The 17295-nt window shown below is 44.0% G+C and overlaps 1 protein-coding gene across 1 annotated transcript in view; it reads left to right on the top strand.

Annotated features, from left to right (window-relative positions):
• The window catches only part of TSPAN2 (tetraspanin 2), a 58511-nt gene that overhangs the window by 27169 nt on the left and 14047 nt on the right, over positions 1-17295 (top strand). The window contains exons 3-6 of the mRNA XM_040471401.1: positions 928-1025; positions 2534-2608; positions 3866-3964; positions 5223-5294. Of these exons, the coding sequence (XP_040327335.1) occupies positions 928-1025; positions 2534-2608; positions 3866-3964; positions 5223-5294 (344 nt within the window). The remainder of the gene's footprint in view (positions 1-927; positions 1026-2533; positions 2609-3865; positions 3965-5222; positions 5295-17295) is intronic.

Here is a 17295-nt window from a genome sequence, read left to right as displayed (position 1 = left end):
CAAATCACTTAACCATTTGGGGACTAGATTCTCTAGAAAATGGATATAATGGTACCTGCCTCAGGAAGATAAAATTAATCAATCTGTGCCAGGTGCTTAAAACGGTGCCTGGAAAAAATAAGCCCTTAATAAATGTAGCTACTGTGGTATTAGGAATAGTATTTGGTGTGTATTAGCCTGTCACCTCCTCTCATTGGCTATTTTCTTGGAACATTGCCACCTCCCATGTGTCCAGTGTTCGTGGTGATGCCCTCTACAGTTGGTGATTCTCAACCAAACTTGACTGCCTTATTCCTGTGTCTTCCTGCCCCTCTTGGTAACCAAAGACCCCCTGTTCTGCCCCACCCTGTCCCTGCTTCCCCATCTGTGCCTGGGCAGACCATCAGCCCTTTTCCCTTCCAGACACTTTGTCCTCGCAGCCTCTCCTGTGATGGAGACAGCTATTAATTCCAGAGTGCCGTGACGGCCCAAGGGTCTCCTGGAAAGGTGTGGGTTTGTGTCCCAGCTCCAGCACTGACTCCTGACCACCCCTGGACTCACTGTACTACTTTCCCGCAAATTATAGTGATACCCACTTTCCAGGGAAGGTAGAAATCTGAAAGGTAAAGTGCCCAGCATGTAGGAGGCACCTGGAGGGGATTAAGAGCATGAGCCGTGGAATTTGGACTAGTCACTGCCGCTCAAGTGACAGTGAGTAGGTCCCTTCATCTCTGTAGGTGTCAGCTTTCTCTGTCCACCGGGGATAATCGTACCCCCTACCTCCCAGGACCCTGGTGCGGGTTCTGTCAGGTGCACACTCAGCAAGCATTCAGCAAGTGCTCCCCATTATACTGTCAGCAGCCATGCTCTGCTCTGCAGGGACACCTGGCGCAGCAGGGGAGCAAGCGGGCTAGGTGCTCAGTGTCCCCTCTGACCTCTTCCCTGCAGGACTGTATGTACTGGTTGGAGCAGGAGCCCTGATGATGGCTGTGGGCTTCTTCGGATGCTGCGGAGCCATGCGGGAGTCGCAGTGTGTGCTCGGATCTGTAAGTGGGGCATGTGGGAGGGGACTGGTCTGAAGGGCACTGGAGATTGGGCCTCCAGCGCCAGCTCCTCGGGCCCACTGAGACCTTGGCACTCGCTCCCTCCCCCTGAGTCTCCGTTTTCTCCATCTCTTGCTTAAGAATAATATTATCTTTGTCCCTGCCTCATATGGAAAATATGAAAAAAAAAATGAGGTCATTAGTGTGAAGATGTTTTGGAAGGAAAGGTGCCTAATAATTGTAGTGGGGGGGCGCCTGGGTGGCGCAGTCGGTTAAGCGTCCGACTTCAGCCAGGTCACCATCTCGCGGTCCGTGAGTTCGAGCCCCGCATCGGGCTCTGGGCTCAGAGCCTGGAGCCTGTTTCTGATTCTGTGTCTCCCTCTCTCTCTGCCCCTCCCCCGTTCATGCTCTGTCTCTCTCTGTCCCAAAAATAAATAAACGTTGAAAAAAAAAAATAATTGTAGAGGGTAATTATGATTGTTCTTTCAAAAGTACTTCCCAGTGAGGCAGCTAAGATTCCTATAGCCAGGGAAGTGCTGTTATCTACAAGAAAAGAATTGCTGTTTGAGATCAATAAGTTAGCCAAACATCTCTCTTGTGGATTATTTTAACAAGCAGCCTCTGTCAAAAAAAAAAAAAAATGAATTTCAGTTACTGCTGTACACATCCAATGCCAGAGCGACCTAAGAGAAACAGGGAGAAGGAAGAGGGGTCAGAAGAGAGAAGGATTTCGTATTTCTCCATGAGGGGTCAGAAACAGCAATTTCAGAGGGCAGTCTCTCCTTACTCGTTGCAATCTTTGATTTTTAAACCGTGCCTGCTGCTTCTGATCTCTTGCTGTGTAAAATCTCTTAACTCATTTCCTCAGTCCTGCATTCTGCCTGTCTTTCCCCTGCTGCTGAGCATCTCTCTCATTTATCTCTTAACACAGAGCCGACCCAAGAGACCGGAACAGAAATCTGTCCGGGAGGCCATCCCTCACCACCACCCCCACTCCCCAGAGAAGCCCTCACAGGCCCCAGGCCCCACCAGTTGCTCCCTATCTCCTGGCCTTGTTTTAGATCTTCGTAGTATCTCTTTTGTTCAAGAATTCATTCGGCGCATAGGTGCCAGGCACTGTTCTGAATGGTGGGATTTCTTTACCAGTGTCTGAAATTATCCAACTCACCTTTTTTTTAGTGCTTTACTCCTTTATCATATTTACCATTTTCCAAGATGAGGCCCATGATCGCAGAGACGTTGGGATCTTACCTTATTCACCATTGAATACCCAGTGCCAAGGACAGTGCCTGGTGCAGAGTAGATGCTCAATAAACAATCACTGAATGAATCAATGAGCAAATGAACACATAAACAAGCTCCAGGGGAGGGGGGGGGACAAATACTTCCTACTAGATCAATTCGAACGAATAATCTTGCCTCATGTTTTCCAAATGGAACTAGAATTAAAGAGGCCGAATACATTGAAAAGGTATTGAGTTAATGAAGTGAATGTTTTCTCTCCTCTATAGTTCTTCACCTGCCTACTGGTGATCTTTGCTGCTGAAGTAACCACTGGAGTATTTGCTTTTATAGGCAAGGGTGTAGTAAGTAGAAATTACATGCAATTTCTTTTTATGATGGTTAAAGGGTCTCTTTATGGCAAAGGATATGAGAATATTACACCCACAATGGTATTACAAAACTAAATAACCCCCACGTTTCAAATTGGCGCAGAATGTCTTAACCTGGAAATATCGTGCAGACCTATGCACGGGTGTATATACGTATGTGCACACATTTTTCTGAGGAGATAGTTCATAGCTTTCATTAGATTTATGAAAGGAGCTATGATTTTTTAAAGGATATTTATCTTAAGATTATCCTATTTGTAATGGGGAAAGGGGATAAATTGCATTCGTGAGAAAGAGGGATCAAGAGGAACATGCATTTTCATCCCTTGTTGGACTAATATTTGTCCATAGGGCTCGGCCTGGAAAGAGGCCACATCATCCTTGAAGACTAAAGCCTGACCTGCTGTGTGCTGGTGAAGCCAGTCTCTTTAGATTTGTGCTCACACTATAGGTGTCCAAAATAGGTTATCAGAAGAACCCACAGAGGAAATGTCCTTTTAGAAGGTTAAAACACACTGTGGGAAAGAGGGGAGTGAAAAGGAGGAAGAATGGAGTCTTAAACGTACTGTATTTCATGTAAATTCGTGTGCTATCAATATTGTGTTTATGAACTTACTTTAGATGTAAAAAAAATGGTGAACATGTAGAATAAGTAAATATCACCTCCTTTGGAATGTTTCTGAAGTAGCTGGCTATATTTGCAGGTTGGAGGAATTGGATCTAATGACTTTTTGAGATCTTTATGGATGTCAGATCACATGCCTTTATATCAGAAAAAGCATTCTCTACATTTTCTACGATATTTATATGCTGAAACAGCGTTCCTCAGTCATGAGCATCTTTCAAACCATGTAATGAATAGACTTGAATACTTTTAACCAGTGGGGTACCAAGAATGCCTAAGTCCCCACTCCCTGTATGTCAGAAACTCCTGGGGAGGCCCCAGAGTCTGGGGCTCGGTGGATGCTGATGTCCATTCAGGTTTGAGAACCTCCACTTAAAGAAATCTTTCTAGTCTATGAAAGTTATTCTTGGTTAGTCTATCCTCCCATCTCCAGAAGTATCTGTGAAACTCCAGAATCTATAATCTATTCTGTAAATGCAGAATTGACTTAAAATACAGATAAACACAGGGACAGGCTGTATTTTCCAAGGGTAAGGAAGAGGGGGTTTTCCTTGATGAAAGGAGAATGTTCGGAACTTCCCACAGTTTTCCTGGTATTTTTTCAGGCTATACGGCATGTTCAGACCATGTATGAAGAGGCTTATAGTGATTACCTGAAAGACAGGGAAAAGGGAAATGGGACCCTCATTACCTTCCACTCAACAGTAAGTAACTTTGCTTCTTCTTTAACATCATATCTTCTGAAGACCATGCGTTAGTCAGGACCTCTGTCTTCACTTGGCTTAAAGATCAGAATAACTTTGGTGAAGCCATGCCGCAGCTGTATTTCAGCCCTCATAGGAGCCGCCATTGGCATTACGCGTAGAACCTAGAAGAGTAAGGGGCCTACCTGGCACCCAGCGTTCACAAGAGGAAGTCAGGGCATGTGCCCCAGAGAGACAAAAGAGCACAAAGAAGAGCGCCCAGAAAGCAGCCCAAATCAGTTCCAAGCTGTCTCGGAAGGTGGCATGGTGGTGTAATAGAAGCGACCATGACCTTCAAGTCAGGAAAGCTCTTTCTAGCTGCAGCTCTGCCACTGAGCCTCTTTGCGACTTGAGCCACTTCCTTGCCTCCCTGATAATCACTCAGCTCCCCCATTTGTAACACAAAAGGGCACGGAGACAGCTATGCTCCCTTTATCCTAGAACGTTCTGTGGGACTGTGCCGTCAGTGCAGTGCTGAGGGCTGCACACAGCTAACCAACAAGGGCTTATGGATGATGGGCCAGGTCAGAGTCATCCTGATTTATTAACCACTGCCGTATGGAGAAGTATCTCTGAACCCCTGGGCCAATTGCTTCCGGGTAGCCCCATTCCTGTTTGTCACAGGAAATGGTTGGAAGGTGCCAACCATTTATCCTGTTCAGCCTCAGCTGCCCCAGGGACATCAAGCAACACACAGTCTCCTTTGTCTTTGAAGAGCCAGCCCTAAGGCAGGACACCTATTTGTTGGCCTGACTTCATGCCCTGGCCTTTCAGCCCCTGGGGTTTATTTACTGTGGCCACTTCTCCTCTCTGTCCCAGACTGTCCCCAGTTAATGAGCCCTTCCTGAAGCTCATAAAACTTGAGCTACTCAGCAGGGTAAGTTACTCCCAGGCTGAAATAAAGAATCTAAGGACCCAATTCCTGTCTAAAAAACAGCAATTTACACAAGACACTGTCATTGGCTTCTTGCTTTGTTTGGATTGCCTTGAGTCACTTCCCATCGTAAAACTCAGACAACTTTACCGAAGTTCTCTTCTTGTTTTGCTAGCATGGTTATGTGACTCTTCACTATCTTCCTAGAAATGGCAGTTTGGGTTGCAGAGGTTGGCCCCACAGCTGCTTTGCTGCCTCAGTGCCCCAGTCCTCCACCGTGATGCCCAGACTTATAGCTCCCACTCCTCCTTCCTGTGCCCTAAAAGCTGTTCTCTGACTCTCTAGTTTCAGTGCTGTGGAAAAGAAAGCTCTGAACAGGTCCAACCCACATGCCCAAAGGAACTTCTAGGGCACAAGGTAAGCTTCTCTACTAGGGTTCCCATCCTATCTATACTGTAAGATGGCTCTTGCCCTTGGGTATGATTCTAGAAGGCCATCTCCCAGTGGCTTCTGAGCCTCAGCTTTATTCTATGTAAAATACATGAAGCAATGCTGAGTCCTAGTCTCCCGGTCCCCTGGGAAATGATGGTAAGCTGACCTGCCCATAATGGTGCAAATGCCATGGCATTAATTAAACTCACCAGGGCCAGAGGTGTGCACCCTGAGAACGTTGCCCCACCCACCTCTCCCTGGAAGTCACTGATGAATGCTTCATTTAGCAAGTGAAGGTGCCAAGTTCTGAAAACCTGTGCCAGGTTTTATGCCAGGTTCTGAAAACTCTGAGATGAAACATGGCTCCTGCCTCAGTGGCCTTGTAGACTAGTCAAGGGAGATGGTGTATGCCCGAAGCCTGTAAAGAATACAATGTAGACACAGAAAGCTTCACAGAAGTTGAGATCCTTGAGCTGCATTTTGACAAAGGAAGGTCATTCTGGGCCCATGAAGCAGCAGGAACAGAGGCATGGCAGTAGGGAAGTCCAGGACTGCAGGACAGTAGGGAGTCCAGAGGGGATGGTGAGGGACATTCTTGGGCAAGGCAGACAAAGGCGTGATTTTACACCTGGAAGTTTGGGAAAGGTGTTGCTTTTAGCAGAGGATTATCATAGTCCGTTTTGCATTGTAGAAACAGTACTCAGGCTGCTGGGTGTGACAGGTAGAATAGAAGGTTGGGGAGTGTTGGAGGGAGGCCACGTAGGTGCCACTTGTGGTCACCTTGGTAAGAGAGGATGAGGAGCTAATGCAAGTCATGAGCAGTAGGGATGGAGAGGAGGCAGCCGATTCAGAGATGTTCGGAGGGTAGAATCAACAGGCCTGGCCAATCTCTTGTGTGTGAGTGGGGAGTGGGAGGACGAAGCTAAGACCTCAGACTTCTGCTTGAGCAGAATGGGTGGATGGAGACTCTGCTCCCCGTGAGAGGTGCATGGAGGGAAAAGAGCACATTCCGGGGCAGTTTTGGCCAAGTTTGCACTTCAGGTGCCTGTGGGACTTACATGTAATCTGAGCTGAAGACGGGTGTAGGAATCCCAGCATAGTGGTGGTAGCTGAAGCCGTAGGAGTGGCCTCACCCAGGGAGAGTGTGTGGAATAAGGCAGAGGTGGGCTGAAAACCCTGTCATTTAAGGGTAAGCAAAGGACAAGAAGCCGAAGAAGACTGTGAAGGAGGAGTCGAACTGGAGAGAGTCCAAAGACAGTGGCGCCTGGGAAGCGAGGGAGGAGATGGTTGGTCCATAAAGTTCAATGCTGGGAAGAAGACCAGGCAATGAAGGCTGGAAATAATGTGTTGGATTTGGTCTTAATCATTAATGATGTTTGCTCTGCAGTTTCAGCGAAGGGGGTGGGGGAAGCACAGATGCGATGTGGGACATTAGGGGAGAAATATGAGAATATGGACACAATGACATGGATGCTTCTAAGCATGCAGCTGTGAGGAGACTGATGAGATCTTAGCTCCAGCCTGTGTCCTGAGTCCTGCATTGGACACTTAGTGACTCCCTTTGAGTTGGAGGACATGAACAAGGCACAGCCACTGCCCTCAAAGTGCTCAGCGGCTGCCGGAGAGACCCGCAGGGGAGCCGGCACCACCACTCGGTAGCACAAGAGTAAGGCTGCGTGAGAGAGGCATGCGATTGAAGGGTTGCGGGAGACCCTCCTGATGTGTGATTCTTTTTTGTTGGTGTTCAAGTATCATTAACGTAACAGTCTTCACTTAGTTTCAAGTGTACAATATAATGATTCAACAATTCTGTGCATTACTCGGTGCTCGTCACAGGTGTACCTCTTGGGGCACCTGGGTGGTTTAGTCGGTTAAGGGTCCGACTTAAGCTCAGGTCATGATTTTGCGGTTCGTGGGTTCGAGCCCCGTGTCGGGCTCTGTGCTGACAACTTAGAGCCTAGAACCTGCTTCGGATTCTGTGTCTCCCTCTTTCTCTCTGTCCTTTCCCTGCCCATGCTCGCTCTTTTCTCCCACTCTTTCTCCCTCTCTTAAAAATAAATTTAAAACATTTAAAAAAATTCTAGGGGCACCTGGATGGTTCAGTCAGTTAAGCATCCGACTCTTGTTTTCAGCTCGGGTCATGATCTCACGGTTTCGTGAGTTAGAGCCCCACCTCTGGCTCTGCACTGACAGTGTGGAGCCTGCTGGGGATTCTCTCTCTCCCTCTCTATCTGCCCCTCCCCTCTCTCTCTTAAAATAAATAAATAAATAAACTTAAAAGTTAGTTTTTAAAAATTTCAACAAGTGTACATCTTAATCCCTGTTATCTATTTCACCCATCTCCCTACCCACCTCCCCTCTGGCAACCACCAGTTTGTTCTCTGTATTTAAGAGTCTGGTTTTTGTCTTTTTGTTGTTGTTGCTTGCTCATCTGCTTTGTTTCTTAAATTCCATACATGAGTGAAAGCGTATGGTATTTGTCTTTCTCTGTGTTTCTCTTTTTCACTTAGCATTATACCCTCTAGGTCCATCCACGTTGTTGCAGATGGCAAGATTTCATTCTTTTTTATGGCCAAGTAATATTCCATTGTGTATCTATACCACATCTTCTGTATCCATTCATCTGTCAATGGACACTTGGGCTCCTTCTATATCTTGGCTATTGTAGGTAATACTGCAATAAACATAGAGGTGCATATATCTTCTTGAATTAGTTTTCCTTGGGTAAATATCCAATAGTGGAATTACTGGATTATAGGGTAATACTTCATATTGTTTCCACAGTGGCTGCACCAACTTACATTCCCACCAACAGTGCGTGAGCGTTCTCTTTCTCCACGTCCTCATCAGCATTTATTTCTCGTGTTTTTGATTTTAGCCATTCTGACAGATGTAAGATGATATTTCATTGTGGTTTTGATTTGCATCTCCCTGATGATGAGTGATGTTCAGGTCTTGCATGTCTTCTTTGGAGAAATGTCTATTCAAGTCCTCTGCCCATTTTTTAATTGGATTATTTGGGGTTTTTTGGTGTTGAGTTCTCCAAGTTCTTTATATAGTTGAGGTATTAACCCTTTATCAACTATGTCATTTATAAATATCTCCTCCCATTTGGTAAGTTGCCTTTTCGTTCTGTGATTGTTTTCTTTGCTGTGCAGAAGCTTTTTATTTTGATGTAGTCTCCATACTTTAATTTTGCTTTTATTTCCCTTGCCAGAGGAGAAATATCTGGAAAAATGTTTCTATAGTCAATGTCAAACAGATTCCTGCCGTGTTTTCTTCTTGGAATTTTATTTTTCAGGTCTCACTAAGTCTTTAATCCATTTTGAGTTTATTTTTGTGTGCAGTGTAAGAAAGTGGCCCCATTCCATTCTTTTGAAAATGTAGCTGTCCAGTTTTCCCAGCACTGTTTGTTGAAGAGATGTCTTTTTTCCATTTTGTATCCTTGCCTCCTTTGTCATAGATTAGTTGACCATAAAAGCGTGGGTTTATTTTTGGATTCTATTCCGTTCCATTGATCTGTGTGTCTGTTATTGTGCCAGTACCATACTGTTTTGATTCCTACAGCTTTGGAGCATATCTTAAAATCTGGGATTCTTTCTTCAAATCGCTTAGGCTACTTAGGGTCTTTTGTGGTTACAAATTCCAGGATTATTTGTTCTAGTTCTGTGACAAATACTGTTGGTATTTTGATAGGGGTTGTATTAAATCTGTAGATTGCTTTGGAGAGTATAGACATTTTAGCAATATTTGTTCTTCCAATCCATGAGTATGGAGTATCTTTTCATTTGTTTGTCATCTTGTATTTATTTCATTGGTGTTATATAGTTTTTGGAATATAGACTTTTCACCTCCTTGGTTAAGTTTATTCCCAAGTATTTTATTATGGGTGCAATTGTAAATGGGATTCTTTTAATTTATCCTTCTGTTACTTCATTATTAGTGTGTATAAATGCAACAGATTTCTATATATTGACTTTGTATCCTGCAACCTTACTGAATTCATTTATCCGTTCTGGTAGTTTTCCAGTGGAGCCTTCAGGGTTTTCTGTGTATGGTATTACGTCATCTGTAAATAGTGAAAGTTTTACTTCTTCCTGACAAATTCAGATGCCTTTATATATTTTTGTCTTCTAATTGCTGTGGCTAAGACTTCCAGTACTATGTTGAATAAAAGTGGTGAGAGTAGGTAAAAAAGAAAACAATGGTAAGAGTGGATATCCTTATCTCGTTCCTGATCTCAGAGGAAAAGCTCTCAGTTTCACCATTGAGCATGATGTTAGCTGTGGAGTTTTCACATATGGACTTTATTATGTTGAGGTATGTTCCCTTTAAACCTACTTTGTTGAGGGTATTTATCATGAATGGATGTTGTACCTTGTCAAATGCTTTTTCTGCATCTATTGAGGTGATCATATGGTTTTTATCCTTTCTCTTACTGATGTGATGTATCGCATTGATTGATTTGCAAATATCGAACCACTCTTGCATGACAAGAATAAATCAATCCCACTTGATCGTAGTGAATGGTTTTTTTTAATGTATTGTTGGATTTTGTTGCTAGTATTTTGTTGAGGATTTTTGCATCTTTGTTCAACAGAAACATTGACCTGTAGTTCTTTTATTTTGTAGTGTCTTTGTCTGGATTTGGTATCAGGGTAATGCTAGCCTTATAGAATGAATCTGGAAGCTTTCCTTCCTCTCCTATTTTTTGGAATAGCTTAGGAAGAATAAATGTTAACTCTTCTTTAAACAATTGATAGAATTCACCTGTGAAGCCATCTGGTCCCATATGTTTGTTTATTGGGAATTTTTTATTACTGATTCAATTTCATTTTTAGTATTTAGTCTGTTCAAATTTTTTATTTCTTCTTGATTCAATTGTGGGAGTTTATATGTTTCTAGGAACTTATCCATTTCTTCTAGGTTGTCCAATTTGTTGGCATGTAATTTTTCATAATATTCTCTTATAATTGTGTTTCTGTTGTGTCAGTTTTTTCTCCTCCTTTGTTTCTGATTTTATTTGAGTTCTCACTCTTCCTTTTTTGATGAGTCTGGCTAAAGTTTTACTGATTTTTTTAGTCTCTATTTCATGTATTTCTCCTCTACTGTTTATTATTTCCTTCCTCTACTGGCTTTGCTTGGTTTTTTTCTTTTCTAGCTCCTCTCAGTGTAAGTTTAGGTTGCTTGAGATTTTTCTTGCTTGTTGAGGTAGTCCTGTATTGCTATAATCTTCGCTCTTAGAATAGCTTTTGCTGCATCCTAAAGATTTTGAAACCTAGTTTCATAGTGTTCTGGTCAGAAAATATGCATGATACGATTTCAGTCTTTTTGAATTTATTGAGATGTGTTTTGTGGCCTAACATGTGATCTATTCTAGAGAATGTTCCATGTGCACTTGAAAAGAACGTGTATTCCACTCTTATTGGATTGAATGTTCTGAATGTATCAGTTAAGTCCATCTGGTCCAATGTATCATTCAAAGCCACTATTTCCTTGTTGATTTTCTGCCTGGATGATCTATCCATTGATGTAAGTGGGGTGTTAAAGTCCCCTACTATTATTGTATGACTATCAATTTCTTCTTTTATGTGTGCTAATATTTACTTTATGCATTTAGGTGCTTTCTTGTTGGGTGCATAAATATTTACAATTGTTATATCTTCTTTTTTTTTTTTTTTCAACGTTTATTTATTTTTGGGACAGAGAGAGACAGAGCATGAACAGGGGAGGGGCAGAGAGAGAGGGAGACACAGAATCGGAAACAGGCTCCAGGCTCTGAGCCATCAGCCCAGAGCCCGACGCGGGGATCGAACTCACGGACCGCGAGATCGTGACCTGGCTGAAGTCGGACGCTTAACCGACTGCGCCACCCAGGCGCCCCATACAATTGTTATATCTTCTTAATGGATTGTTCCCTTTATCATTATGCTGTGATCTTCTCTGTCTCTTATTATAGTCTGTCTTTTAAAGTCTATTTGTTCAATATAAGTATTGTTACCTCTGCTTTCTTTTTGCTTCCATTTGCATGGTAAAGGTTTTTCCACCCCTTCACTTTGAATCTGCCTGTGTCTTTAAGTCTGAAGTGAGTCTGTTTTAGGCAGCATGTAGATGGGTCTTGTTTTTTATCCATTCAGTCACCCTATGTCTTTTGATTGGAGCATTTAGTTCATTTACATTCAAAGTAGTTATTGATAGGTATGTATTTATTGCCATTTTGTTACTTGTTTTACATTGCTTTGGTAGTTTTTCTTTGTTCCTTTCTTCTCTTGCTCTTTTCCCTTGTGGTTTGATGGCTTTCTTTAGTGATATGCTTGGATTCTTTTCTCTTTATTTTTTGTGTATTACTGCAGGTTTCTTATTTGTGGTTACTATTAGATTACTATTGTGGTTACTATTAGGCTCATATACAACATCTTATACATATGGCAGTCTATATTAAGCTGATGGTTGCTTAAATTTGAAACCATTCTAAAAGCACTAAATTTTTACTGCCCCCCCCATTTCATGTAATGATGTCATACTTCATATTCTTTTACTTTTTAATTCTTTGACTGGCTTTTATAGATGTAATTGATTTTACTGCTTTTGTGCTTTAATCTCTGTATTGCTTTTATAAGTGATTAATCTACAACCTTTATTGTATTTGTATTTACCTGTGAAATCTTTTCCTTTCATAATTTTCTTACTCCTGATTATGGCCTTTTCTTTCCATGTAAAGAAGTCCCTTTAATGTTTCTTGTAAGGCTGGTTTAGTGGTAATGAACTCCCTTAACTTTTTTTTATCTGGGAAACCCTTTCTCTCTCCTTCCATTCTGATGCTAGCCTTGCTGGATAGAATATTCTTAGTTGCAGGTTTTTTCCTTTCAGCACTTTGACTATATCATAGGGGCCTTCTGGCCCTCAAAGTTTTTGCTGAAAAATCCACGGGTTTACCTTGTCTGTAACTATTTACTTTTCTCTTGCTACTTTTAAAATTCTCTCTTTATCACTATTTTTTTTTTCTTTTGCCTGGTGTGTCCTGGGATGCATCTTTGTGGGTTCATCTCATTAGGGGCTCTCTCTGCTACTTGGGCTTGTTTCTTTCCCCAGGTGATTAGGGAGGTTTTCAGCTATGATTTCTTCAAATAAATTTTCTACCCCCTTTTTATTTTTTTCTCTGGTATTCTTATAATGTGAATGTTACTGCATTTGAATGTGTCATTGAGTTCTCTTAACCTGTTCTCATTTTTTATTGTTCTTTTTTCTTTTTGCTGTTCAGTGTGGTTGCTTTCCATTACCCTGTGTTCCAGCTCCCTGATCCATTTTTCTGTTTCTCTAATCTACTATTGATTCCCTCTAGTGTATTTTTAATTTCAGTTATTGAATTCTTCATCTTTGATTGGTCCTTTTTTATATTTTCTCTTTGTTGAAGGTCTCAGTGAGATCCTCCACTCTTTTCTCAAGTCCAGTGAATATCTTTAGGACCATTGCTTTGAATTCTTCATCAGGAATATTGCTTACCTCTGTTTTATTTAGTTGTTTTGCTGTGTTTTTATCCTATTCTTTCATTTAGGACATATTCCTCTGTTTCCTCATGTTGTCTAATTCTCTGTATTTCTGTGTATTCGTAATGTCAATTATGTCTCCTGCTCTTGAAAGTAGTTACCTATGAGGAAGAGGTCTTACGGTGCCCTGCAGTGCAATGTCCCCTGTTCCCCAGGACCAGGAGCTTCAGGGGTGTCTTCTATGTGAGTTGCACAGGCCCTACTGTTGTGGCTGGGCCTTGTTTACCTTCAGTCCAGGTGACTGCAGTGGTCCACTTTGCCTGTTGTGGGCAGGGTTTGGTCCCTGTGCCAGTCTGGGGCCACAGTGGGCTTGTCGTTAGGCAGTATCAGCAGTCAGACCAGATGTCTGCCCTCATCCCATCTTCTGGGGCTGGGGTCATACCAAAATGCAGGGCACTGTCTCTTCCCTGTCCCCTGAGAGGCTTTCATTGGTGGCTTGGGCCTCCAGTCCATCTGCTGAGGGTGCAGTGACCCCAGACTGCAGGACTCTCTTCCTGTGCTGTCTTTGAGAGGTTTCTGTCGGTGGGCAGAGCCAGTAGTGAGATCAGATGTCTGCCCCAGTCTATCTGCTGGAGCTATAGATGCACCGATTGTCAGGGCACTCCCTCTGCACTGCCACTTACAAGGTTCAGCTACTAGAGCTGCAGCGAAACTGGTGTGTATGGTTATCTTCCCTTCTTCCCAGGGCAGATGTCACTTTGGAGTGGCAGGGTCCCTGCCTGGGCTGATTGCAGGGTGAGATGTGGCCGGAGCCATTCTGGAAGGACTCTTGCCAAGTGGGGCTGGTTGGATGGAGTGGACCCAGATCCATAGGAGAACACAGGGGCAGGCAATGTGGTGTTAGCAAGCTAGGTGGCAGGTGTTCTCACTGGTTCCCACAGGTCTCTAGCTGTCTAGGCTGGAGAGCAGGGAGAGAGAAATGGTGCCCACAAGCTCTTTTGTTCTTAGAAAAGTCTCCTAAAGACCCCTGCCCCTCCAGCACATGTTCTGTGGTTAATAAATAAATCTTCCCATATACCCCAGCCACTTTTCAAACTGCTGCTTCTGTGTTATATCTCTGCAGGCCTGTTTGTTATGCTGGCTCTTTAAGGATAGCAGCTGAGTTTCCTACCACCCTCTGGCTCTCCCAGAGCGGAGCATGCTGATTTTTAAATTTCCTGGTGTTAAGCCCCCCAAATTGTAAAACCTCTCAAAATTAAGCCCCTCTGGTTTTCCAAACAAAATGTTATGGGGACTTATCTTCCCAGTGCCAGTCCCCTGTGAGTGGGATGACCGGTGTGGGGTCTGTCTCTCTCCCTTCCCCATGCTCCCTTCCCTCCTGTTCGTGGTTAGTCTCACCAAGAGTTTGGTTCACCAACTGCCTCTCTGCCCTCCCTGCCCTTTTCCATGTGGCCTCCTTTCTATGATTAAGTGTGGAAAATCTATCCTGCTAGTCTTAGGGGTTTCTGGGTTGGCTGCACTGATGTCACGGTTCCCTAGGTGTGTCCATGGGAGGAGGTGACTTGAAGATCATCTACTCTGCCATCTTTCCGGAAATCCTCTCCCCTGATATAATTCTTAGGATGCGTTTTAAAGGATAAATCAGAGCCTAGCAAACAGACAAAAGAGAAGGGTATTCCAGGTAGAAGGGATACGGGGTAAAGACAGTGAAAACAAGGGAATATGATTGTATCCAGAGAAGTGCCAGTAATGGGTTTTGGCTCACGTACCTGTGGGGATGAGTCCTTCAAGGAGGAGGGACCTGTTCTTGAAGGGCCTTGAATACTTTCATGAAGCCAAAAGTCTACATCTCCTGCTGTATGCTTAGGAAAGTACTAATGTTAGAATCTGGGATGGGATTTACATTTTCCTGAGTTTCCTATAGTAGCAGTTTGGAGGATTGATGGGAAATGAAAATCTGGAGCCCGGAAGGCCAGTTGGGAAGGCTGCTGTCCTCGTTGTCGTCCAAGAGACGTTAACTGGTAACAAGCTGGACTGAGCACCAGGAATGGAGAGAAAGCCATTTAGAAAGGAAAATCTACAGGATCTGGTGACCAGTTCAGTATGAGAGAAGAGGGAGGAATCCATTGCTGCTTTTGGCTTTACTAGCTGGATAGATGGTATCATTTAATGAACTGAGAAACAGAGAAAAAGGAACAAATTTTGGAGGAAAGAAAGCGAGTTCAGTGCTTAACCTGGTAATTTTGAGGAGCTAGTGGAACTTCCAACTGGAAACGTCCAATAGACGGTTGCAAAATCTGGCCTGCGGCTCAGGAGAGAGGTTCGGGTGTCAGGACTTCATGGGAGTCTTAAAGCTGTAGACAAGAATTTAATCCACTAGGTTTAGACGAGAAAATGGCAAGGATAGAATTCCAGGGAACAACAACATTTAAGGACGGGAAGAAGAAGAGTTGCCAAATAAGAAAAGTAGAAAAAGTAGACAGACACATGTGAGGAGATGCATGGGGGGAGGAGGGAATAGTTACTAGGGTCAGGTGCTGCCATTGAGGTCAGCTCAGCATTTATCCATCCCTACCCTACGCCTGGCCCTGCAGGTAAAAAGATGAACGACACAAAGTCGCTGCTCTCAAGGAATGTGTGGTCTGACAGGACAGATGGACACAGAAGTGGACAAAGTGCAGTAACAGAAGTGGGCACAGAGGGTGCAAGTGCTTTGAAAGCACAAAGGGTTACTTAGTGAGGCCAGAGGCTGGAAGGGTCGCGGGAAAGCTGACTGGAGCAGTGATGTCTCAGCTAACTCTTCAGGTGTGAGAAGTAACTATGGAAGCATTAGGCAGGAGGAAAGAGGAAAGACCATAAGCAGAGGCACAGAAGCAGAAAATATGAATGGGGAAGTAAAAGTCCAAGGAGGTCCACTGAGATAACTACTGCAATGTTGACAGGATTGAGCATTTTAAAACGATATCTTGATGTCAGGGGGAGTGAGGACAAACCCCATCCTGCATGACATTTGCCTAGTTTGGGGCAAAGGACAGGAAAAAAGAGTTCAGAAAAGACGAAATCCAGGGGCACCTGGCTGGCTCAGTTGGAAGAGCATCCAACTCTAATTTCGGGATCATGAGTTCGAGCTCCACGTTGGGTGCAGAAATTACGTAAGTAAGTTTTTAACAACTTAAAAGACAAAATCCAAATTACCATTAAACACATAAAAAATACAGGCAGTGAATAACAATGGTAAAATATTGCAAATTAAAGAGCTGACATCGTTTAACCCATGAAATTGACCAAGTTCTTTCTTCCTTAATAGTTATATACAGGGTTGACAAAAATGATACGAAGTGAGCATTTTCAGAGAAATCAGTACAAAATGTTTAGAGGTAGTATGACTGTAGAATACTAGTGAGTTAAAAGAGCTTAGGAATGTGATAGAGTAGGAGGACCCTGACCTCACCCCATCCCATGTTTACAACCAGATATCACCCACATCCAAGTCAATAAACTAGAGAGTAATCCACAGGCTTAGAAAACAAACGTCACAACTAAATATAGAGAAGAAGCTGCTTCAGGAAGGTTAGGAAGGTCAGAAAGGCAAAGGGAGGTTGCCTGGAGGAGGGAGGGAGCCACACACGTGGAGAGGACAGAGAAATGGGCCTTTGCACCAGAGAACTTAGCAGGGAAAACTAATCCCCGTAATGTTTGGCTTTAAAAACCAGAGAGGCTGAATTTTGGGGGACTTGGATCCTGGAACTTTAAAAGTCAGCTGACTCAGCACAGGGCAAGCTGGGAAGGTGAGTGATAGCCGGGTCACTGCCCTTAAACAGCAGCCTGTATGAAGAGGCAACATGAAAAAGGCGGTTTACACAATGCCAGGGGCAACAGGAGACAGATCTGTTCATACTGATTTCAGAGCACGTTGGAGGACTTCAAACTAAGGGAGCTGGCAGGTGCCGTCTTCCTCCTCCACCCCCCAGCATAAACACAGAGCCACTTGTAGGAGGCAGGACTGCACAGACACTTGCTGCCTAACCTGCTAGCAGTTCAGGTGCATGCCCGTGAGATCTCCTGAGGACTCACCCACTCCAAGCCTGCTAACCTTGGCCCTGGGCTCAGGGAAAATTTTGTGAAAGCCGCCCATGCACCCCGCCCAGCCTCCGAGTGCCCAGTTGCCACCATGTTCAGTGCCTAGCCACTGCACCAGGCCCAGCTGAAAACCCCCAGCTGCCAACACATGCTAAGCACAGCTGGATGCCAAGTTCAGCCTCACACCCACAGCCATCCCGGCACAGCCTCCAGCCTCCACCACAGTGCTTTGGGGGATCTGGCATGGGACAAGTAGCACAATGCAAATTTTGCTAACACTGCCACCCTGCTCCCAAGTTCCCTGGCAGGCACACCCACTCAGAGCTGGCCTGCGTGGGACCCGGGGGTCCCACTAACACCACAGAGAGCAAGCACAACCCACACCAGGCAGAGAGTCAGTGCAGATCACTGCATGGAAA

Source organism: Herpailurus yagouaroundi, unplaced genomic scaffold, assembly GCF_014898765.1.
Source record: "Herpailurus yagouaroundi ecotype Mexico unplaced genomic scaffold, PumYag 77, whole genome shotgun sequence".
Lineage (NCBI taxonomy): Eukaryota > Metazoa > Chordata > Mammalia > Carnivora > Felidae > Herpailurus > Herpailurus yagouaroundi.
This window is presented reverse-complemented; position numbering and strand designations above follow the sequence as displayed.